The 23,059-nt window shown below is 55.0% G+C and overlaps 1 protein-coding gene across 2 annotated transcripts in view; it reads right to left on the reverse strand.

The window, feature by feature from the left end:
• Window positions 1-4,733: 4,733 nt before the first annotated feature.
• TRPM2 (transient receptor potential cation channel subfamily M member 2) overlaps window positions 4,734-23,059 on the reverse strand; it is a 45,831-nt gene continuing 27,505 nt past the window's right edge. For both annotated transcript variants that reach the window (XM_074264557.1, XM_074264556.1), the window contains 17 exons: window positions 21,862-22,075; window positions 20,857-20,975; window positions 19,392-19,524; window positions 18,344-18,515; window positions 17,509-17,692; window positions 16,848-17,029; window positions 15,098-15,230; window positions 14,179-14,266; window positions 12,175-12,262; window positions 9,683-9,834; window positions 9,507-9,583; window positions 9,140-9,241; window positions 8,562-8,648; window positions 8,275-8,380; window positions 7,552-7,653; window positions 6,916-7,032; window positions 4,734-5,743 (listed from right to left, as the gene is read on the reverse strand). In XM_074264557.1, the coding sequence (XP_074120658.1) occupies window positions 5,618-5,743; window positions 6,916-7,032; window positions 7,552-7,653; window positions 8,275-8,380; window positions 8,562-8,648; window positions 9,140-9,241; window positions 9,507-9,583; window positions 9,683-9,834; window positions 12,175-12,262; window positions 14,179-14,266; window positions 15,098-15,230; window positions 16,848-17,029; window positions 17,509-17,692; window positions 18,344-18,515; window positions 19,392-19,524; window positions 20,857-20,975; window positions 21,862-22,075 (2,182 nt within the window). In that variant the 3' untranslated portion in view covers window positions 4,734-5,617. The remainder of the gene's footprint in view (window positions 5,744-6,915; window positions 7,033-7,551; window positions 7,654-8,274; window positions 8,381-8,561; window positions 8,649-9,139; window positions 9,242-9,506; window positions 9,584-9,682; window positions 9,835-12,174; window positions 12,263-14,178; window positions 14,267-15,097; window positions 15,231-16,847; window positions 17,030-17,508; window positions 17,693-18,343; window positions 18,516-19,391; window positions 19,525-20,856; window positions 20,976-21,861; window positions 22,076-23,059) is intronic.

The following is a 23,059-nucleotide window of genomic DNA, read 5'->3' on the forward strand; positions in this document are numbered from 1 at the left end:
GATCCATCTAGAACAATAGATCCCAGGAGAGGATGTAATGATGAGTCATTGACTGAAGGAACAGATTTTCCGTAGCTAATTGGATCTAACCTCTTTAATGCAGAACTGACCCACCCACACTCATGCACACAGCTCTGATTGCCAGCCGGGCTAGTGTGCCCCTCCCTAATGGGGCAGTCAACAAACAAGCATTTGTCAAGTGCCTGCTATGTCAGACTCTGTTTGAGGACCTGGGAAAGCAAAGAGAATTGATAAAAAATAATCTCTGCCTGAAAAAAAGTCTACATTCAAAAGAGGAGAATGAGGGAGACATCTTGTGGCCTTATTCAGAGTAGACCTTCTCTGTCCAGCTCCTCATTTTTCAGATGAGGAAGCTAAGGACCAGAGAGTTGTGTGACTGACCTGGAGTGACACAGCTCTTAGTGAAGGCCTGTTTAACTCTGGGGGCTACTGTATCCCATGGCTCTCACTTCCCTAAAGAGAGTGGGAGACTCTCAGGGGGCAGTCTAAGGAGAAGATTGGAAGCAATGGTCACCAGGTGACAGTAGGAGGTAAAGAATATGGGGGTGTCAGCCGTTCCAAGGAGAAAAACAAGTGTAGAGCCAATGAAAAGAAGGGGTATGGAGAGGGAGCAGGTCAGGTACAGAGAGGGCTTGGTCTCAGAAACTCCTCTGGGATCAGCCTGTTGAGAACTTGGCCCTGGGAGCCAAGGTTAAACTCAACCTGTTACTTTTATTGCTCAAATGGAGGCAACTTTATAGACAAGCCACGGTCCTCCAGTCTCGTTCCTTCCAATTCCAAGGACCTTTGGGTGCCTGTGTATTGGCCTGGCCACCATCAGGGGATCATAAACCTGTCAAGGCCAGGAGCCACCCTTTCCTTTTTTGGCTTCCCCACCTCACCCCCAGGACCTTGTCCAACACTGGGCATCCAGCAGGTGCTCAGTCAATAAGCACATATTTAGCTCTGGCTAAAGAACCAAAACACAGACTGATTAATCAACACAAAAAATACTGACCAATGCATAGGTCAGCTAACCAATAGACTGGGAACTGAGACAAAGAGCTGTCAGTTTTCAATCCTCCTTTCCATCTAAGATCTACAATCTAACCAACCAACAAGGACTCATTAATCCCTCGCTTTATTCCAGGCCCTAGACTGGACACTGGGGAGAGCAAGTGTGATGTCTTGTGGGATGTCTCCCACAAGGGTCTTACAGTACAGCTATCAAGGACAGCATGCACATCCAATCTACAGGAACATGTAGACAAAATATGCCTGGCTGTGGGAGTCTCTGGGGATCTGTGGAGGCTTCAGAGTCTGTGGGAGGCTGGGGAAGGGTGTCATAAAGTGACCAAAGCTTGGATCCCAGCTGTAGGTGAGATGCTGTCAATGAGCCTTAGCCAAGACACTATGCTGTGGTGCTGGCCTTGGTGCTGAAATGAGCAGCATGCCTTTGCTTGCCCAGAATACAGGAAAGGGCCTGCACTCTCTGGACTTGCTGATAAATCTCTTTATTTAGAATCCACAGGAAGATAGTGAAGTTCATAGAAATGCAAGACACCCAAAGCCAGGCCGAGTCTGATCTGCAAGGCTCTAGCAGAGAGCACTAACGCCTCTTTGCAGGAGATCAGAGGTCCGGGACCCTGGAGGCAATCCAGGGAGGATGTGCCTCCCTGGATATGTAACCTATCCTACATTGCCTCCTGAGCACTGTTTATTCCCAAGCTGGAGGGAGCTAAGGTTTCAGAGAAGAACCTGAGGGTCCCCAAGCTCTTCAGGAATGGGCCTTCCGTGTCTTTAGGCTAAACTAGGCCCAGAGCCCCGACTGAGCCTCCCTGACCTCCCGAATCTCCAACCGAACCCACCCATCCTGGGTCTTCCTCCCTCAGAGCCTTGCAGAGGAGCTGGCATAATGAATTTCTGAGAGTGAAGATTCCATGCACTGAGATTTTACGACCCCCTTATTTGTTAAATAAAGATTAAAGTTTTGGAAGAAGGGACAGAGAGATCGGGGTCACAAAGATGGCACTGCAACTGTTCAGGAAATCAGGGTTTTCAAAACTGGGAAGGGCCCAGAAGTGTTGGGAGTGACCAGAGCCTTTGGCTGGGAGTCAGGAGCCCTGGCTCCCACACTGACCCTGGTCTTAACAAACATGGCCGTGGTGCCTCTGTGCCAGAGGAGGGCAGCAAGCTAGAGTAGGGCTTCTTAATCTGCTGCCTCTGCACACTTTCATAGCTATTTAAAAATGCCTGCTTTCCTTGTAAGCCCATTTGGGGTGTTTTATTTTATGCATTTTAAAACATGATTCTGAAAAGGGCTCCATGGGCTTCACCAGAGGAACACAGAGGGTTAAGGAAGCCTGGTGGGGATCGAGAGAGGCTACATGGCGTGGAGAGGAGCTGAGTTTGATTCTCTCCTCAGATGCTCCCTAGGGGACTCCCAGCAGCTCATTTCATCTTTCCAAGCCTGTTTGGCTTCCCACGTCCTTTCCAGCAGGAGAGCTAGTAGCCTGTGATCACAGCAGTCTTTGGATCCCCTTTCAGCTCTGGCTTTCTAATAATAGATAATGTGTAACAAGGGCAGTGGTAGAGGTCCCATGATCCCCTGTCCCTGCTTCTTGGGACCCCCAATATGTTCATCATCATCTTAGGATTGTTTCAAAACTTAGAGGCACCTGATGTTAGCTGGAGGAGATTCTGGGACAAGCTTAGGCAGTCCCTAGGGGAGGGGGGAAGCAGGGATTGAGCCTCTGTGGATTTGTGGTCATGGCCTGAGCCAATGAGATGTGAATCTATTTACAAAACATCACGCTTTCTTTCTCCATATTTTCCTTGAGGGAAGCCAATTCCCACTTCCAAACAATTCTACATTCTACAAATCAGTCTCCACCTTCCATGCCCACAGGATCCTGGAAGCTCAGAGCTGGATGGGGCCCTGGAATTCCTAACAATTCTGGGAGCCCTCCAGGAATGGGGAGCCCTACACCTCTGAGTTCAGCCCATTCACCTTTGGTCTGCCTACCTCCCCCCCCCAAGACTAGTCCAAGAAAGTTCAGAGATGTTCCTTATAAGGAGACGGGCCCACCAAGTTCGTGACTTGTTTTGGCAACTGTATTCAGACACTGACATGAATTCATGGAGAGTGTGAAATCCCTGCTCTTCCAAAACTCTGAAGTCGGAATTTCTCAGGCTGAGAACTGCTCCAAGTTGGATCATATTCTTCCGGGTCACTCCCCTCACCCCTAGCCTTCACATGGGTTCAAAGTTCAGTAGCCGATTGATGGATTGATCAAGGTATCCATGGATACCCTTTCAACTGACACTCCGGTGACATGGACTTGAGGCTCTTCACCATCCTTGCCTCCTCTGTCATTTTCCTAAAGTGAAGTGCCCAGGACTGAAGATAACAGTCTAGAAATCACTGGGGCAAGATGGCTTACGTTGGGGCTGTCACTTCCCAAGTCCTGGACACTTCTCCCAAAGCAGTTCAAGTGCCCTACTACACTCACTGTGGACTTGTAGCTCAGAGCTCGTGGTTCACTGTAATCCCCAGGCTCTCACGGGAGCTGCTTTTAGCCCCATCTTATATAATAAAGTAGATTTTTGACTCTTTCCAAACTTGATATTTATTCCTGATAGATCATTTGGCCCAGTGCTCTGTCTCACGTGGCTTCTTGGACCCTGACTGTTCTTTCCCAGCTTTACATTTTACACCAAGCCAACCACCATGCCATCCCTACTCCCAAGTCATTGATAAAGAGGCTACAGGCTCCTTTTCCTCTATAATCAATAGGACAAACCCCCAATGCCTGGTGCCCCCTTGCACTGAACGCACGTGCTCAGCACTTGTTTCATCCTGACAAAATCCCTCCTCTGAGGCATCTTCCTGGTAGGAAGGTGGTCCCTGAGACTCTCAGCAGCCCAGGCCAGGGAGTGCAAACTCTGGAGTTGTCACTTCTCTAAGGAAGCTTTGGGCCCACTCTCTGTCAGCCAAGGACGGTCCCGGAGCACAGCAGGAGACCTCCGCAGGCTGGCCCAGTATCCCCCTGGGTCTCATAGGTGCCAGGTCAGAGCAGGACAGTGAGCCACACTAGCAGAGAGGAGACCTGGACTGTACTGAAGAGCCACATAACAGTCCATAATGTCTTGATTCTTTTCTAAACACCAAAACTCTCCTTCTGGCCCTGACTCTCCCCTGATCCCCAAATACTGGGGGAATGTCCCTACTGATATGGTGGTAATGGTGTCCCCACTTAACCCCTAGAGTCTGACAGTGACTTTGAACGAGAGCAAATGTCAACCGTGAGGGTCCACCGAGGGAAACACGCTGGCCTGCGTGAGCTGTGGCTGGCCAGAAAAGACCTCAGAGCTGGAGAGTGGGTCATGGCATGAGCAGTGGGGGATGTTCCGGGAATGAGGGTGGATCACGAGCAGCATGGCGGGAACGGCCTGAGAGGCAGGAAATCCCAGATTCAAACGTCATCAGATCTGGGAGATGGGGGAGAAAGAACAGACACCAGACATGAAGTCTTGGGGAGGAGGGAGTGTTACGGATTGGTCCTTCTGAGGCACATCAGGCAGGCCCCTGGATTGGTGCTGCTGGATAAACTTGGTGTTGGGAGGAAGGGTCTTGTGAGGGATTCAGCCCGAGAGCTGAGGAGCGGCAGCCCTGTGGCCCTCGACTCTCCTGCCTTCCGTCACCTCCGGCACAGAGACAAGTCCACCCTCAATTCAAGCCCGGATTTATTCCCATCCCTCCTCAGCATCTACAGGCTAATCTGAACAGAACAGAGCAGCAGTATGTGAGGAGGAGCCAGTGAGCAGGTTTAATGTCACATCTCAGGTCCCTGACCAAGGCGAGTCTCATGAGCAGACACCAATCAAGACTAAGGAAGCTTTGCTGGGCCCTCGGGACCTGACCAGCCCACCTTGGCGATCCCAGGAAGTCCCGGGACGCTCCTTGCTCCGCAGTTTGGCACCTGCCGCGGATGGGAAAGTCATCAGACCACAGGTGAGCTTCTCTCAATAGGAGATTTCCCCAGAGGGCACCTGAGGGGGTTTGGTCCATACTAAGTCCCACAGACAGAGGCTCTGGAGGCAATTCATAGGAGCATGAAGCCCAGCAGTAGTTGTAGGGTCCTGGACTGGGACAGGGAAGATGCTATGGGAAAGAACAGAAGAGTGGTATGGGCTGGAAACCAGTGGCTCTCTCAGATTAGCCTTTCCCTGGACTAATGGCAAAGAAAGGGGAAATACCTCCCCTGAGGACACTAGTTCTCCCTATCCTTCATCCCAGATCTGGGTCTTAAGACTGCTTCCCTTCCCCACCCCAGTACCACCATCGATGCCTCCTGGGCAGCCTGACTCCAAGGAGACAGAGGGTGGTATGGAGGCAGTGAAGGTGGATCTTGACACTTCTGCTGCACCCAGCAGGACTCTCGGTCCCACCTCAGAGAGAATAGCAGTGATCCACAAGAGCGGAGGAACAGAGGGAATGTCTTTCTCCTCACGATAGGCATGGAGAGCATGAGAGCAGACGGCTCATTTCTGGTCAGGAAGAGCCCAGCCCTCTTCTGCCCTCCAGTGCCAGGGCACAGGGAGTGTTGGTCTGGCCTTAGTAATAGGCTCCAAACAGGGCTGAGGCCTTCTGAAGGATCTCCTTGTGATTTGCATAAAGCGGGATCCTCTTATCCACCACCTGCCATCGGATGGAAACCTCTGGGTCGCAGACTTGGAGATGCTGGGAAGAAAGGAAGGCAACTGTTCATCACCTGGATTTCTCCCCTCGGAGCTCCCCAGTCCTCCTGAATCATCTTTCACCATATGGTTTTGCCCATGAGATGCTACCTATCTTCGCTCAACACATTTAGAACGTTCCTCCAAGCCTTATGGGGCTTCCCTGTGCCTCAGAAATCTCTGAGGGATTTTCTGTCTTCATGACTGCAGTGCCTCTACCCCATACCTGGAAGATCTCTGCCTTCTCTCAAGATCCCTGGCTTCCTTCGGGATCCAGCTCGGCATCAGTCTGCTCCTGAAGCCTTCCCTTCCTGCCTTCACCTTGCATCTACTTTGTGTATAATTGCACGATCCACATTTCTCCTCACTTCCTCTGTTCCTTTTTAACTTGCAGTTCCTAGTGCTTATCACCCACTGGTGTACTACGGGGCACATAATAATAGCCTCAATACAGCACAGAGAGTCTAGTGGCCCAAGCCAAGCACCAGTACTTGTTGTCAGTCAGCCTCTGCCTGCTGTGATCCCCACTGCCTGCAGCTCATGCTCTGTCCCCTTCTCTGGCCAAGGTGGCTGTGGACCCATTTGCCATCTGCTGCTTGGAGTCACATCTCTGTGCTTGCATCCCCAAGGTAGGGCCCTCCCAGAGTCTGTCTGGGGAATCCCTTCATGAGCCACATGCCAGACACAGATCTCATCCCGCCAGTGCTTGCTGACCCCTGAGGTCAAGCTGACCTCTCTCTGCCAAGACAGCGCTGTGTTGGTCTTTTTTGGTGCCCAGTGCCCATGCTTGGGCATCCAAGCCCTTCCTCCTAGATATCATCTGACATAAATTGTGAATCGTTGCCATCTCTTAATTCTTCCATTTACTCCCTAGGGGACCTTGGGCAACTCATCCCGCTGCCCTAAGCCTCAGTTTCCCCGCCTGTAGAAGGAGAACCATCCTTGCACCACCTGAAGGCTGTGATAAAAGAGACTTCCACCATTAGATGGAATGCCGTGCTATTGCTAGAGGTGCCAAGAGCTACAATAAACCTACAATTGCAAAGGTGCCAGGAGCTATAATAAAAGGTGCCAGGAGCTACAATAGTGGCACTAGAATTTCATCTGCCAGTTCACACTTCTGTGACATTTGCACAGACCTTTGGGGGAATGGGGACGACATCCCTACTTGCTTACAGAATTTAGTCGCTTCAGTTCCAAGTCATTCTGGTCCTTGAAGTGGACACTGATGGCAATGGTTTCTATCCAGGCGTTATCTGTGTTCCTCGGGTCATCAACATAGCCTTTATAGACCTGGGGAGAGTAGAGCAGAGAAGGGGACTGATTCAGTCTTAGGAAGGCACCCACTGTGTGTGGGGAGCTGCGAAGGCCATGGGGCTTCTTCTTAGCTCTGCTTGTACTTTCTTTTTTGCTTCCAAGCCCAGGGCCACCATCTCACACCAAGTTCCGGGTTAAAATCTTCTGCCTTGTCTTCCCTTCACTGGCGTCCCCCCTCCCAGAAGGTGTTCACACTCACCTCTAATCCAGTTTTGGCCACGAGTGGCCTTCCTCATGAGTCTGGGGCTCAAAATACTCCAATGGTTCCCATTGTCCCAGATTCTTACCCTACTCATCATGACCCTCCACAACTTCCCACTTTCCCTCTCTTCAATCAGCCAGTCTGCTCTTCCTGCTCACCCAAACCCCCCCCCCCGATTTTTTCATCCCCTGGGATGATCTTCTTCCAGCAGCCTCTGCACCAGCTCAGCCTGCCAGTCTTTCCCCTGAAGGAGCCCTCGCCCACTGAGGCAGGGACCCCCAAGGGCAAGCTACCTCAGCACCTTGTTTCAGCAGCGTCTCAAAGTACTGCCAGAATTCCTGGCTCAGGATCCGCTTCAGTTTTCGGGGCAACATCTCACCAGGCTCCAGGGACCCCTGGAGAGATCGGGAAAATTACATGCAGCTTACACCGTGAGCAAGGGGGCCTGTCAGTGAACAGAATGTCTTTCTTCTGGCATTCCCATTTTACAGATGAACAAATCGGGGTCAAAGAAGTGTAGGGGTCTGTCCATGGTCACACAGTTGGCAAGTGGCAGAGCTAAGACTGGACTTTTTCTTCTTGAACCCAGAACCACAGAACCAGAGTTGGCAGGAGCCTCACAGGCCATTACGTTGAATACCTGTCTAAGACTTGGCCAATGTTGAAGAGCTCACTAGCTCCTGGGGTGGACACCTGACCAGTGACCACCCAGACTTTAGTGACAAGGAGCCTGCTCCTCCTAGGGCAGTCCCCTGACTATTGACCACTAGACCTCAGTGACAAAGATCCCTCACCTCCTGGGGTGGACACCTGACCAGTGACCACCCGGGTCTCAGTGACAAGCAGCCCAAGAGGTAGTAATATCCTAATAACTAGCTAATGAAGGATTTATCCCTCAGCTTTTGGCACAAGTCCTTGTGCAAAGTGAGTATTTAACAAATATCTGCTGAATGAACAAATGGAGGAAAACCTAAGGAAAGGAAGGGGCATCAACGAATTGGACAATGGCTACGTACCCCTGGCAAAGCCCAGTGTTCTGACAGGGCGTGCTTGACGACCAAGATTTCCAGCATCTTCTTTATGCTTTTTCTACAAATGGCACCATCTTGATTCCGCCGCCAACTGTAAGAGAGGAGAGTTACCTGTCCCGGACCACCCTGATATTCCTGGAAAGAATTCAGGGAGTCCACTAAATGGGGTCCCCCATTCTCCTCCAATTTCCCTTGGGGTATAGAATAAAAGAAGCCAATCACCGTGCTCCCAGCACCCAAGAAAGGATGCCAGCCACTTTGAAGCTACTCACCGGGTGATCACAGGGTGCAGGGCGTGGTTCGGCCCAAAGCAGCACAGGCTCCCCCTGCCCCGTAATCCCGTGCGCCCCATGGGGTTCCTGGCACAGAGAGGACACGGGGTCAGCAGAGGGGCTCTTTGGACCCCAAGGCCAAGGTAGACCCACAGCTAACGGAATGCCCCTTTCTTGTGATGGGCTTGTGGTCTGAAACAACGGAAGCTGCCCCCGCCACCCTTCAACCCTGGTACCATCTAGTCTGGAGACTGCTTTGGGGGAAGCCGTGGGCCAGCTCCTGCGCGTAGGAAACCTCACAGACGGCCTGAGGCTCTTGCATGGAGCAGCGCAGCCAGAGGCTGTAAGGCCATGGAGACCCGGGTTCGAGTCACCGTAAAAAAAAATCTCCCAGCCTCTCAACATTCTGGGTGGCTGCTGGCTGGGCAGAGGGAAGCCCTCCCCCCCCGGGAGGGTCCCAGCTCCCTACACAAACGAAATCCAGAACCGTGACCTTTCCAGTTGTAGGGGACAGTCAGGGAGGTGGGGGGACTGTGGGTCCCTCAGCCAGGTGAGTACGAGGATCCAAGCTGACTCACAGTGAGAGCCCGTCCTGCACCATGTAAGGTCCGTGGAAGCTCTGCCTGTTGATCAGCCCGTCCATGGTGTTATAGTTGATTCTAGACAGGGACTCCAGAGAACTGGAAGGGCAGAGCAGAGGCCGGCCCGGGGCTCTTAGCAGGGCTGCCCAGCCGCACAGAGGGGAAGCCCGCTCTCCCGAGGCGCCCTGAGCTCCAACATGAAGGGATGGAGCCCTGGGGGGACCAGCACCCTCCTTCTGGATCAGTCGTGGCAGCATCCCCAAATCCCAGGGCTGCGGCCCCAGCCCTCGACCCCCTCGGACGCCCAGCGGAGCCAATCGCCGCGCCCCGCAGGCCAGAGGAAGCTCCTCGCCGATGGACTCACTTTCCCACGGGATCCGATGTCGCCTTCTCCTTCCTCTCCGCCGTGTAAAAGGGAGGATCATAGATATGAAATTCCTGCTGTGAAGAAATCATCTTTCAACCAAGACTCTGGCCAGGCCAAGGGCCTCCCTCAGCCCCAGTCCCTTCCACGGCCGCCAAGGCCCTCAGGCCCCTTACCTCCCAGGGCACCTTCTCGTTGGGCACGGGGAAGCGCGTGACAGTCGAGTTGGGGTACAGAAGGTGGCGCGCATTCACGTGGTAAAGGTCTTCCGTGTCCTCCTGCTTGTCGCCGGGGTCGTACTCCTTCCCTTCTGGCATCTTCCTGGACACTGGGGGTTGGGGGGCCCAGGCAGAGGTCTCAGCCCTCCCTCCCACATGTCCCTTCTGGTGCGTCATCTCATTATTCCTGACTCACACACACACTCACACTCCCACACACACTCACTCACACACACACACACACACACACTCACACACTCACACACACACTCACACACACACATTCATACACACACTCACACACACACCACACACTCACACACACACATTCATACACACACTCATACACACTCACACACACACGTTCACCCACACACTCTCACACTCACACACTCACTCACATAAACACTCACACACATTCATACACACACACACTCACACACACTCACACTCACACACTCACATACACACATTCATACACACACTTATATACTCACACATACACACTAACACACACACACTCACACACACTCACACTGACATACACACACACACTCACATACACACATTCATACACACACACACTCACACACACTTATATACTCACACATACACACTAACACACACACACTCACACACACTCACACTGACATACACACACACACTCACATACACACATTCATACACACACACTCACACACACTTATATACTCACACATACACACTAACACACACACTCATACACTCACACTCACATACACACATTCATACACACACACACACTCACACACACACTCACTCACACACACACACACTCACTCACACACTCACACACACACATTCATACACACACTCACACACACACATTCATACACACACACTCACACACATTCACTCACATACACACATTCATACACACACTCATACACACACTCACACACACACGTTCACCCACACACTCTCACACTCACACATTCACTCACATAAACACTCACACACATTCATACACACACACTCACACACACTCACACTCACACACTCACATACACACATTCATACACACACTTATACACTCACACATACACACTAACACACACACACTCACACACACTCACACTCACATACACACACACTCACACAACTCACATACACACATTCATACACACACACACACTCACACACACTCACTCACATACACACACACACTCACACACACTTATATACTCACACATACACACTAACACACACACTCATACACTCACACTCACATACACACATTCATACACACACACACACTCACACACACACTCACTCACACACACACACACTCACTCACACACTCACACACACACATTCATACACACACTCACACACACACATTCATACACACACACTCACACACATTCACTCACATACACACATTCATACACACACTCATACACACACTCACACACACACGTTCACCCACACACTCTCACACTCACACATTCACTCACATAAACACTCACACACATTCATACACACACACTCACACACACTCACACTCACACACTCACATACACACATTCATACACACACTTATACACTCACACATACACACTAACACACACACACTCACACACACTCACACTCACATACACACACACTCACACAACTCACATACACACATTCATACACACACACACACTCACACACACTCACTCACATACACACACACACTCACACACACTTATATACTCACACATACACACTAACACACACACTCATACACTCACACTCACACTCACATACACACATTCATACACACACACTCACACACACTCACACACTCACATACACACATTCATACACACACACACACACACTCTCTCACAGACACACCACACACACACTCACTCACACACACTCACACACTCTCACACACACACTCACATACACACTTGAGGATTCTCAGAACTGCCTTCACCTCCCAGGTCTAAGTGTGGTTTGTACTTCCTTCCAGGGGACCATACTCTGCCCCCGTGCCCTCCTCCTGACTCTGAGCCCCCTTGGGCTCACAAATGTCCCCCACACCTGCCTCCCTGAACCCATAATCACGGTGTGAATTTAGACAGAAGTTTAAGGTCTGTGCACATTATTTCATTCCCTCTAGCTGGGGGAGGTGCCCATGGGGAAGCTGAGGTCAGGTGTCCTCTCTAGAACCCTTCCCACTTGAGGGGGTCCACCAGGACCAAGCTCTGCCCCCTCTTCCTCACTCAGATGGGCCTGGGAGTGCTAGGGGATCTGACTGGGGGGGAGGCCATGATAACCTTCAGGAGGCCCTCCCCTGATGTCCACACTGCCAGGCCAGGGGAGGCAGTGTGGTCCAGGGGACAAAGCTGACTGGGGCGAGGGACTGCAATTCAAATCCTGCCCCTAGTGCCAATTGCCAGTGTGCCCACAAGACTTACCCAACACGGGCACATCCTCCTCGGAACCAAAGCCGTTGTCCCTCAGTGCCCGGATGATCCAAGTCAGGGCCTTGGTCGACTGGAACATCTGCCCAAAACACGCCCAGCAGCCTGGGTGAGGGTCTCTGCAGGGCCCCCTCCCAGGCACTGGCCGGCAAGGCTGTGCTGTAAAGAGGCCAGATCCACCCGGACGGTTTGAGCCTTGTGGGAAGCACTGTGTGCACTCGGTTATTTTCTTGGGGCTGCCTGCCTTGATATATTAGCTCCCCTGTCCCTGAGAGGGGGCCCACGGACGAGGGCCCAGAGCCACTTTCCACCGTGGCCCCAAATGAAGCCCCCCAGATCTGGAAGTGTCTGAAGACATCACTGGAGCCGCACAAGACCATTGGAGCTTCTCAAGAAAGGGGACTCTGGACCCAGCACCTCCCAGGCGTGGCCCTCCAAGGCAGAAGGTCTCAAGGACTTTTGAAAGCTCAGAGGGACCACCTCCAAATCCTCCCAAGGGGGATAAGCCAGGAGCCAGGGCGCCGCTGAGAAATCACGCTTGGTGTGGGCACTGCTCCCTCCGGCTCAGTGTCTGTGGGGGCCCTAGAGTGAGTGAGGGGGCCGCGGGGGATGTCCTCAGTCGGTCTCAATAAACGAGGGAGGCCTTTCCCGGCTGTGCCCTCCTCACCCTCTTTACACCAAGGTTAAAGAAAAGTCTGGTAAGAGACCCCCCAGGGGCTCCCAGCTGACCTCCAGCACCTCTCCCTCCAAACTCTGGGCTGTGTCCCCCTGCTTTCCTTGGGTCTGAACAGCAGGAGGGCCTTTAGTCTGGCCACAGAAGGAGTAGAAGGCACGAGCCCCGAGACTCGGGACTTTGCTCCCGGGGATCTCTGCCCACTGCACGTTCATGGGCCTTGCCCACATGTGTGTCACTGCGAGGCACCTGCCAGTCAGCCTGCACACTCGAGGCGTCCCTTCTTCCAAATGCATCCGTTTCATAAACTCGTGGCCGAGCGGGCTCAGGTTTGGAAGGCGTCACTCTGGACATCCCGATGGAGCTGCTCCGTCCCCCGGCCGCCAGAAACCCCTCCCCCCTTTAAGGCTCAGGCCATTCTCCCCCTGACCCCACCGCGCCCGGTCGCAGGGTGTCTGGCTGACATCTTTGCTTATCCATAGCCTGGCTGCCTTCCCCAAGTCAGCCCCCAGAGGAGGCCCCCGGAACTGGGAGGAAGGGAGCACTTAATAAGTGTTGGTCTGAGCACGCCCTCTGGAGAGTGCTCTCCGCTCCCGCCCCCATCCCTGCATCCACCTGGACCTGGGAGAACACGACATGCCAGGCCTGAGCGGGAGCCCACCCGGCTCTGCCTCCGGCCTCCCGAGGGACTCTGGGAGCCAGCCTCCTAGGGTCACTATAAAATTGGGCAGGATGACCTCGTTCTGAGCTAGGAGCTTGGCACAGTGCCTGGCACACAATAGGAGCCTAATACATGTTTACTGAATCGAACAGAGGGGAGACCATTCTTGTGCTCACTCGGGTCAGACGCTTCACTTACTGGAGCAGGATCCGACCCCTCCCAATCTCTGCCTCCAGCCTCTGCCGCCAGGGCAGGCACACGACTTAAAGGAACTGCACAAGTTCCCCTTCTGACTGAGGATGGAGGGCAGGTCTCCACCAGACTGGGGAGCTGGGCCCCCTTCTCCCCCTTCTCAGAATGGCCCAGAGTGGCAGCAAGGGAGGCAGCACCCAAGGGAGGCAGCACCCAAGGGAGGCAGTGATGGCCACCGCTCAGAGGGCCTCTCCGTCCCCCGCGGGTCCCCTAGACCAGCCGTGAACATCTGCCGCCAGCAGCGTCATTGGGCCTGATCCGAGGAGTGGACAAGTCCCCTCCTTGGTCCCATTGGGCCTTCCAGGCGTCCATCCCAGCCCCCAACATCCTTTCTTTGGGCCAGGTGGGTCCCCGTGTGTCCCGGGAGAGGTTGAGGCTGGCTGGCCGGCTGCCGCGGAGGCTGCTAGCTCACCTGCTCTTCCAGGTACCCCAGCCGCTGCTCCACAGAGCCCAGCCTTTTCAGGTGATCCAAGTCCAGCAGGTCCATCATGATGTCAATCCTGGGACAGAGCACGCCGGCCCCTCAGGGAGGGCCCGTGGCGCAGGGGACTCTGGAGCCGAGCCCCGAGCACTCACCCGCCCGCCTCCCCGGACCCGCTTCCCCCACAGGTCTTTGGTCTCTCAGCCTCCACTACCCCCCGAACTCCCAAAGCTGCTCTGCTCACTCCTAAACCACCCTTCCGGGAACGGCCTGCGATGGAGGCCGAACCAGGACAGCTGCGGAGGCCAGGTGGAGGACGCTCTGGGGTGGCCACGGAAGGAGCAGCCGCCCTGGAAGGGCCAAAGAGACGGAGCCTGGAGAAGGGGCCTCCCCTCCCTTCTTGCAGAGGTGGGCGCCACGCAGGGCATCCAATGCCAGCCGTGGCTGACGGGTGCCAAGTTCCCCTGACCTTGATTTCCCCTCGTGTTTCTGCTCTGTTCTAAGGGACAGCTTTAAGGGAGGGGTGAGAGGGCGTGTTCCTCCTCCAGCCTCCATCCGCTGGACACAAGGCCTTCCTCCCAGATCTCCCGATGAGCTAATGCCCGCCAGCCACGTCCCCTCCCCACCCGCCATGTTTCCCGAGCTTCCTGGGTCCTTCTCCTCACTGCCTTCTTCGCTCTTGGAGAGCTGTCCTTTCTCCAGGTGCTCATAATATTCCAAGCCTCAGTGAGCCCTGTGATGAGCCCAGGGGGTCCATCCTCTCTGTGCCACTGGACTCTGGTGGTCCTTGGCCACCCCTGCTCAGGGCTGGCACCGCGGCCTCTCGGTCTGCCCCAGTGCCCTTCTCCCCAGGAGCCGGTGCCCCGGTGGCCTCGGCCCCGCGGCGCCCCTGCCCGGAGCCTGCCCTTACTTGTTGCCCATGTCTTCGATCTTCTGGTCCGTCCTCTGCTTGAGCTGGTACTGCTGACTCTGCAGGTAGTTCTCCTTCAGGTAGATCTCCCAGGAGAGCAGCGTGGCCTCCTCGTTCTTCTCCAGCTTCTTCTCTGGGGGGAGGGAGGCAGAGAAGGAGAAGCCGGCGTCTCCAGGGCCGGGGGTGCCCCCGCCAAGCTCGGGCTGGTGGTCCCCAGGGGGGAGGGAGGGAGCAGCCCCGCCCTCAGGGCCCTTCTGACCACCAGAGTCCAGGCAAGGGGGGGGGGGGGCGGGAGAGCCGGGCTAACCCAACAGGCCTCTGTGGGCTGGGGACCCAGGCCAAAGGGTCCAGACCCTGCCCCGGGGGGGGGGGGGAGAAACCCAGCCTGCAGACAAGGCTGGGGCGGCCGAGGGCGCCCCACAGGGGCAGGAGAGAGCCCGGAGGCCTGGCAAGCTAGAACGGAAAAGGGGGGTCCTGGGAAAGCTCTGGGACCCAAGCGCCAGCCCCCAACAAAGGGCCCTTCCCCTCGGCTCCTCCCCCGGCTGGGGCTCCCCAGAGCGCTGTCCACGAAGCCCCCCGCCCTGAGCTCGTCTCCCACAGCTGACTGGGGTGCAAGCTGGGACTAAGGAGTGGCCCAACCCCCGGGGCAAGTGTGGAGGGGGGAGCTTTCGGAGTGCCAGCTGCACCCTGGGACTCACAACCGGTTAGAAGAGGCTGCCTGCAAGTGGTCCACTCTGCCCAGAGCCAGTGCCCCCCCCCAAAGCAGCCGCCGCCCGGAGACCACAGCGGCCCTCCCCTCATTGCCCACTGCGCCCCTGGTGCTCAGGACCATGGAGAGCAACCATCTCTCTCAGCCCCTCCACCCCCCTCCATCTTGTCCCCTCCCCAGGGCCCCGCCCTGCTCTTCACTCTGTGAGGGCACAGCGGGACCTAAGAAAGGGGAGCCCTCCCTGCCCCCTCTAGCTCCCCCAGTTCAACCCCCTCCATTCAGCTTGACTTGCCTTCTCTTCATGCCCCAACTCCATAAACTGCTGTAGCTCCCTTTTACTTCCAGAATCTCACAAAACTCTGCCCTTCACAGCCGGTTCCAGGCTTCCCACTCCTTGCCTCTGTCTCTGCTCTCTGGGTCACTCTCTGTCTTTGCCTCTTTTCTCTCTGTCTCTGTCTGTCTGTCTGTCTGTCTCTCTGTCTCTCTCTGTCTCTGTCTCTCTCTCTCTCTCTGTCTCTGTCTCTCTGTCTCTCTCTGTCTTTGTCTCTCTCTGTCTCTCTCTCTCTCTGTCTCTCTCTGTCTCTGTCTCTCTGTCTCTCTCTCTCTCTCTCTGTCTCTCTCTCTCTCTGTCTCTGTCTCTCTCTGTCTCTCTCTCTCTATCCCTCTGTCTCTGTCTCCATCTCTCTCTCTTCTCTGTCTTTCTATTTCTCTGTCTCTATCTCTGTTTCTGTGTCTCTATATCTATCTCTCTTTTTCTCTATCTCTTTGTCTCTGTCTCTCTATGTCTCTCTCTTTGTCTCTGTCTCTCTATTTCTGTCTCTTTGACTCTCTCTGTTTCTGTGTCTCTATATCTATCTCTCTTTTTCTCTATCTCTTTGTCTCTGTTTCTTTATCTCTGTCTCTCTCTTCTGGCTTTCTGTTTCTGTCTCTTTGTCTCTGTGTCTCTATCTACATTTATCTCTCTGTCTGTCTCTTTCAGGTGTGGGCCTGTGTGTCCATGCGCGCCCCTGCGTCCCGCGGTGTCCTCGCGCGAGCACTCACTGAGCTGCTTGTGCCTCTTGGCGGGCTTGCCCAGGATGACTCTCTTGACGAAAAGCTGCAGGTGATTGAAAAGGATGAAGGGGGGAGGCGCGGGGGGCCGCCCATGATACTCCTCGATCAGGTCGTGGCGCTGGAACTTCCAGATCTGGTCCGTGTGCTCCTGGACCTGCTGGAAAGTGTAGCTGGGGCGGGGGAGAGGGAGGGAGATACTGGGCTGGCGGCCCGCACTCCCTCTGGTGCCCCATCCTCCCAGACCAAGCTGAGGCCCTGAGAAGGGCCTTCCTCTACCTGTCCTCCACTGGCCCTGCCCCCCTTGGTTCATCTCCCCCAGATCAGCCCCTCCTCCATCCCCCCTTCCCTCCCCCAGACCAGCCCCTCCTCCATCCCCCCTTCCCTCCCCCAGAGCACCCCCTCCTCCATCCCCCTTCCCTCCCCCAGACCAGCCCCTCCTCCATCCCCCCTTCCCTCCCCCAGACCAGCCCCTCCTCCATCCCCCCTTCCCTCCCCCAGAGCACCCCCTCCTCCATCCCCCTTCCCTCCCCCAGAACAGCCCCTCCTCCATCCCCCCTTCCCTCCCCCAGACCAGCCCCTCCTCCATCCCCCCTTCCCTCCCCCCCGCCCCTGAGGATGGGGTGAGGGTGGGACGGCAGGAGGGGCTCACTTGAACATGGCAATGAGGAGGTTGAGGAGCAGGATGTTGGTGAAGAGCAGGTAGAGGCAGAGGAGGATGACGGTCAGCCACTCGGGGAACACGGGCTTGTTGCTGACCTCGCTGCTCTCGGGACACTTGGGCTTGTAGGGGTCGGTCCCGTTGGGGCTGCACTGCTCCGGGTTGAAGTTCACCCCTGCGGATGAAGCGGAAGAGAGTGAGTGGGGGCTGCGGGCAGGCGCCCCCAGAGCCAGAGGCCTCGTCCGCCACAGCCCCAGAAAGCTCTGGGTGCACGTGCTGGGGGAGGCCCATTCACCTGGCTGGGCCCTCTGGCCAGAACTGCTCTCACAGAGGGAGCTTCCACACTGGGAGCTCCCCATGGCCCCAGAGCCGAGGGGAAAGAAAAGGGGCAAGAGGCGGGGCCAGGAGCTCTCAGCCCGAGCTTCCTCTGTGGCGCTCTGTGTAAAACTGTGGCTCTCGGTGGGGGCCCTCTCGTGGGCCACAGGGGCTGCCCCCCCTCCTGCTCACTTCCAGGAATTCACTGTTCAGTACTCCTCTCCCTGGGCAGGACAGAGGATAGAACAGCAGAAGCCACGGGGGTGGATCGCACTGAGTGAGGTTTACTAAGCACCTACTAAGTGCCAGGCAAATAGCACCTCATCTGATCCATCCTGGGAGGTTGGGTCCATTAATATGCCCATTTTACAGAAGAGCAAACCAAGGCAAACTGAGAGAGATAAGTGCCTCCCAGAGTCCCACAGCTAGTAAACGTGAGGCAGAATTTGGACTCTGGTCTCGCTGCCTCCAGGCCCGGCACTGCAAACCAGGAGGGCATCGGGGCTGGTACCATCAATGTAGGTTGGGATCTGCCCGAAGATGGTGAGGTAGGAGTGGTAGACCACGCCCCGGAAGATCCAGTCCACCCGGCTCTCGTTGTGGATCAGGATGGCCTGCTTCGCCACCCCAAAGGACACGACCCAAACGGCCAGCAGGAAGAGGAAGAAGAAGACGTCCTTCATCTGCAACAACAGGGGCAGCCCTGATGATGGCCACGGTCTGGGGCAGCCCCCCTTCCAGAGCTCCGGCCCTGGCTCACAGCAGCATGGCCCAGCCCATCCCGAGGCCAGGGGCGGGGGGCAACACGGCCACGCTGCTGCCCCCCGCATGCATACTGACCAAGGGTTCCCCGCCTCCCCATGGGGTGGACTTTCTGTCCAAATTCTTCAGGAATATCGCCTCCCCCAGGGCCACTGTCTGAGCCCACTGGTGACCCATAGTGGGGGGACCTCAGGGCGGACCTCAGGACTTGCCAGTAGCTTCATCACCCTAAAATGAATGAGGGGCCACGGCCTCCCAGTCTTGGGCCCAGGGAGACCCTGTGAGGAAGCTCGCTGGCCCCGTCCTCCCGTCCTGCTCCAGGAGACCCCTCGAGGAAGCTCACTGGCCCCGTCTTCCTTTCTGGCTCCAGGAGGCCCCTCGAGGAAGCTCACTGGCCCCGTCCTCCTTTCTGGCTCCAGGAGGCCCCTCGAGGAAGCTCACTGGCCCCGTCCTCCCATCCTGCTCCAGGAGGCCCTGTGAGGAAGCTCACTGGCCCCATCCTCCCGTCCTGCTCCAGGAGGCCCCTCGAGGAAGCTCGCTGGCCCCGTCTTCCTTTCTGGCTCCAGGAGGCCCCTCGAGGAAGCTCGCTGGCCCTGTTCTCCCGTCCTGCTCCAGGAGGCCCCTCGAGGAAGCTCGCTGGCCCCGTCCTCCCGTCCTGCTCCAGGAGACCCCTCGAGGAAGCTCGCTGGCCCCGTCCTCCTTTCTGGCTCCAGGAGGCCCCTTGTGGAAGCTCGCTGGTCCCGTCCTCCCATCCTCCTCCTTCCTCCCCCCAGGATGGGCTCACGGCCAGTGCTCACCATTCTCTTCACGATGATGATCTTGGGCCCCAGAGTTTTGCTGACTGTGAAAATGTGCATCAGTCTCAGGCAGAACATGATGAAGTCCAGCGACAGGATGATCCGCCCTGGATACAGAGTCGCCGGGATCAACCTGGTCGGCACGGGGAGGCAGAAATGAGGGGACCGGTTACTCCCCACCCGTCGGAGCAAGACTTGTAAGGGAGAAGCTGGGCAGCTTTCTGTCTGCCGGGGCCGGAGAGCTGAGCGCGGACCCCTGGAGGGCCAGGACCCACGTCCACCCTCCATCCCCTAAAGCGAAATCTGCTCCAGAAGATAAGGAGGGAGGGGGAGGAGGAGGAGGAAGGTGAAGATGAGGAGGATGAAACCGATGAAGAGAATTCATATTGCACTTCCCCTCACCTCAGGCTCTTTCTTGCCCTCAGACCTGCAGGTCCAGGGGCTTGGGAGTAGCCTCAGGGGGCTGACCTCAGGCCAGCCTATCCCCACCCACCTCCTGGGAACTCCAGCCCTCCCTGTAGGGGAGACCGGGGACAGGCTCATGACTGTAACTCCCATTATTCTCAATGGGGAGATGGATCCGGCTCCTTGTAACCCTGGCTGGCAGGGAAATTGGCCAATCTGGGCTTTTCTCTCTCATAATCTGGGAGTTGGAAAAAGGTCTTGAAACCCAAGGAAGACAGCCCATGTCCAGGGGTAGTGCAGGAGCGATGATTTCTGCCCAAATGGACAGATACTTGGCAAAAACACTGTTTAACCCAAACCAGCCTGGAAGAGATACTGTTTGGACATGTGTACATATGCTGTATTTAATTTATACTTTAACATATGGAACATGTATGGGTCAACCTGCCATCTGGGCGGGGGGCGGGGGGCGGGGGAAGGAGGGGAAAAATTGTCAGGGTTGTGAAATTGCCCACGCACCTATGTGGCAAGTAAAAACTTTTAAATTCACATCCCCGAAACGCAGGGGACTTATTCAGATTGACAAGAATAAGGGCCATCCCCTGATTGATGAGGATGTTGGCAGTTCTTAAAAGAAGGAACCCAAACTAGCAGCATAATCGACAACATTATCTAAAATGCTCCAGAACAATAATTCGAGAACAGCAAATTAAGACAATTCTAAGTTTCAACCTCACAACCACTGACCGAAAAGTGACAAACGCTGAGGGGGCTGTGAGGAGGATGGAGCTGTAAGCTCTGATGTTGGAGCTCCGAGCCTTTGGGAGAAGCATTGGGAATATCGCCGCAGTTACTGCACTGCGCGCCCTCCCATAACGCTAACGCTCCCCTGACCATTTTCTACGTGGCAGTGCTCATGTGGTTTGATGTTTATTAAGTTGAAAGTAAAATTAACAAACAAACAAACTCTCAGCTCTTTCTTGAGGGGTGGGAGGCAGGGGAAGGAGACAGTGTCACAAATGGAATAAAACTAGACTAGAGGGAGATCTCCGGCACTTGCCTGCAGGTGAGCCCTGCTATGAAGATGAGGATAGCACCTACGTCGAGTTTATTCCAGAAATCGTTGAAGTACAAAGAGGCCATCTTCAGGAGTCCAAAGCCATCCGGGTCATAGAAAAGCTTGAAGAGAAACGCAGCGTGGACAAAGGGACAAAAGTGATCGTGGGTACTGGGCACCCCTGCCTGGGAGCCAGAAGGGGAGCGCGACTTCAGGCATTCTCTGCACTTTAGGCAGTCCTGGTTGCAACCATGCCTGGAGTGCCAAGTATGGGACTGGGGGGCCCAGGATTCAATATGATTGGCTGTCCTCTCTCAAGCCATCCTGGGTGACCAGAGCAGACCTGGGCCGGGGTGCCCCTGGATGCCCATGATCCGCTCTCTTCACTTAATGAGAAATATCAAGGATTTTTCAGCAGGACTGCTCAGAGTAGCATCCCCTCATGGGAGAAGACCCAGAGGAGGGGCAGCAGAGGATCAAAATTAAGTATGGAGTCACAGAGAGTGCCCAGTTCTTTCTAAAAGGGCCAAACACGATTTGCTCCTTGCAGGGGCTTCCTGTCCAAACTCGAGCCTTTTGGCCTTTCACAAGCTCATGGCTTAACCACAAGGCATTAGCAAAAATGGCATTTCCCTGTATGACATGTATTCCACCCCCAGCCCCAGAATCTTTAATTCAGTTAAAAGAAGGTCCTTTTCCCTTCTGCCTCAGGTGCCGTCACCCTGCTGGGTCTCGCTTCATGCAATGAGGTAGAGAGAAGAGGAAGCTGGCTTTGGAAGCTGCTTCTGCCTCTAACAATCTATAATGCTGTGGTTGGATGAAAACAACTTCCCGCTACTTCTTTGGGGACTTGTACAATGTCCAGGGGGGCTGCGTGCAGTGAGGAGATGGGGAGGGCCAGGTTTCCCCCCAAAGGGAAGCACAGACCCAGAGAAGCTTTGTCCGGAGGCCTGTACAGAAACCAGGTGGGGTTCAGGGGGCCAGGACAAAGGGGCTGGTGTCTCATACCTGCCGGGTCTCCTCACACACAAGTGAGAAAAGCCAGAAGTAGATGACGTACTCTCTCCAAGATGGTGTGGGCTGGAAGTCGATCATGAGCACGTAGGCAAAGAGCCAGAGGAAGGTGAAGTAGGAGAGGATGTTGAGGTGGAAGATGACCACTGGCGCGGTGAAGAAGGCCCGGAACCGGGCCAGACAGCTAACGGGCTGGAGCCTCTTCTCTCTGAGGAGGAGGAAAGCACAGGGAGAGCATTTACCAAGTTCTGCCAGGACGCTGAGGCTGGATCCAGCAGAGCCTGCTCCCCGGGAGCTCGCCCTCTCCCTTTGGAAAATCCGCTCTGGTCTCAGGTAGCAGCAATGACCTATCCCTTGGCCTCCCCGGCTCTGCTGAAGGAGGCAGGGGCCTTCTGTTAGAGTGGGTGCTCTTGGTCAGGTCTGGGACGATGGGTCTGAATCCTGCCCATGTGTGCCCGCAGGCTCCTTGCATCTGGCCTCCTTCTCTCTAGAGGGCAGGAACCAACGAGATGGGAGACTCCACATTTTTTCTAGTCCTTAGTAAGCCTCTCACAAAAGAAAAAAGAAAGAAATTCTAAGCCCCGAGAGGTCCCAGAGATCCAGCATTTACAGATGGCAATGAAGTAACAACTTCAGGAACTCATAGTGGAGAACACGCTGCTGCCTCTGGCGACATTGCTCTAGAAGCACACACAGATCAACCCACCGGCTTGTGCTCGGGGTCCACTTGGGAATTTTCCTGCACACATCACCCCTACCCCATGACCCCATAATTCTGAGACAAATCGGGCCACAATTCTGTCCAGTTACAGCTGGAAGAAGCAGAAATATGGGAGGGAAGGACCATATTCTGTCTGGGGTAGCCCCTAAGTTAGGGAATCCCAAAGTAGCAGAAACTGTGCATTGAATGATACCCTCCCTTGACTCTTCAAATGCAATGGACACTTACGTACCCAGCCAGACAACTAAAGAATGGGATTAAAATAGAGGGCTGCCATGTAGGCTGCCCCAGCTCGAAGGAGGAGGAGGGACATTCAGTTGAGGTCCCTGGAAGTCTCTTGGGACAGGGATCGAGGCTGGGGCAAAGTGGAATCCCCAACATGGGAGGGAGTCACAACAGCTTTGAGATCCAGCCCCAGAAGATAAACTCACCATCATAAAGGACTATGAGAAGAATTTAGGAGGAAAAGGC

The sequence above is a fragment of the Sminthopsis crassicaudata genome, chromosome 4 (assembly GCF_048593235.1).
Source record: "Sminthopsis crassicaudata isolate SCR6 chromosome 4, ASM4859323v1, whole genome shotgun sequence".
Lineage (NCBI taxonomy): Eukaryota > Metazoa > Chordata > Mammalia > Dasyuromorphia > Dasyuridae > Sminthopsis > Sminthopsis crassicaudata.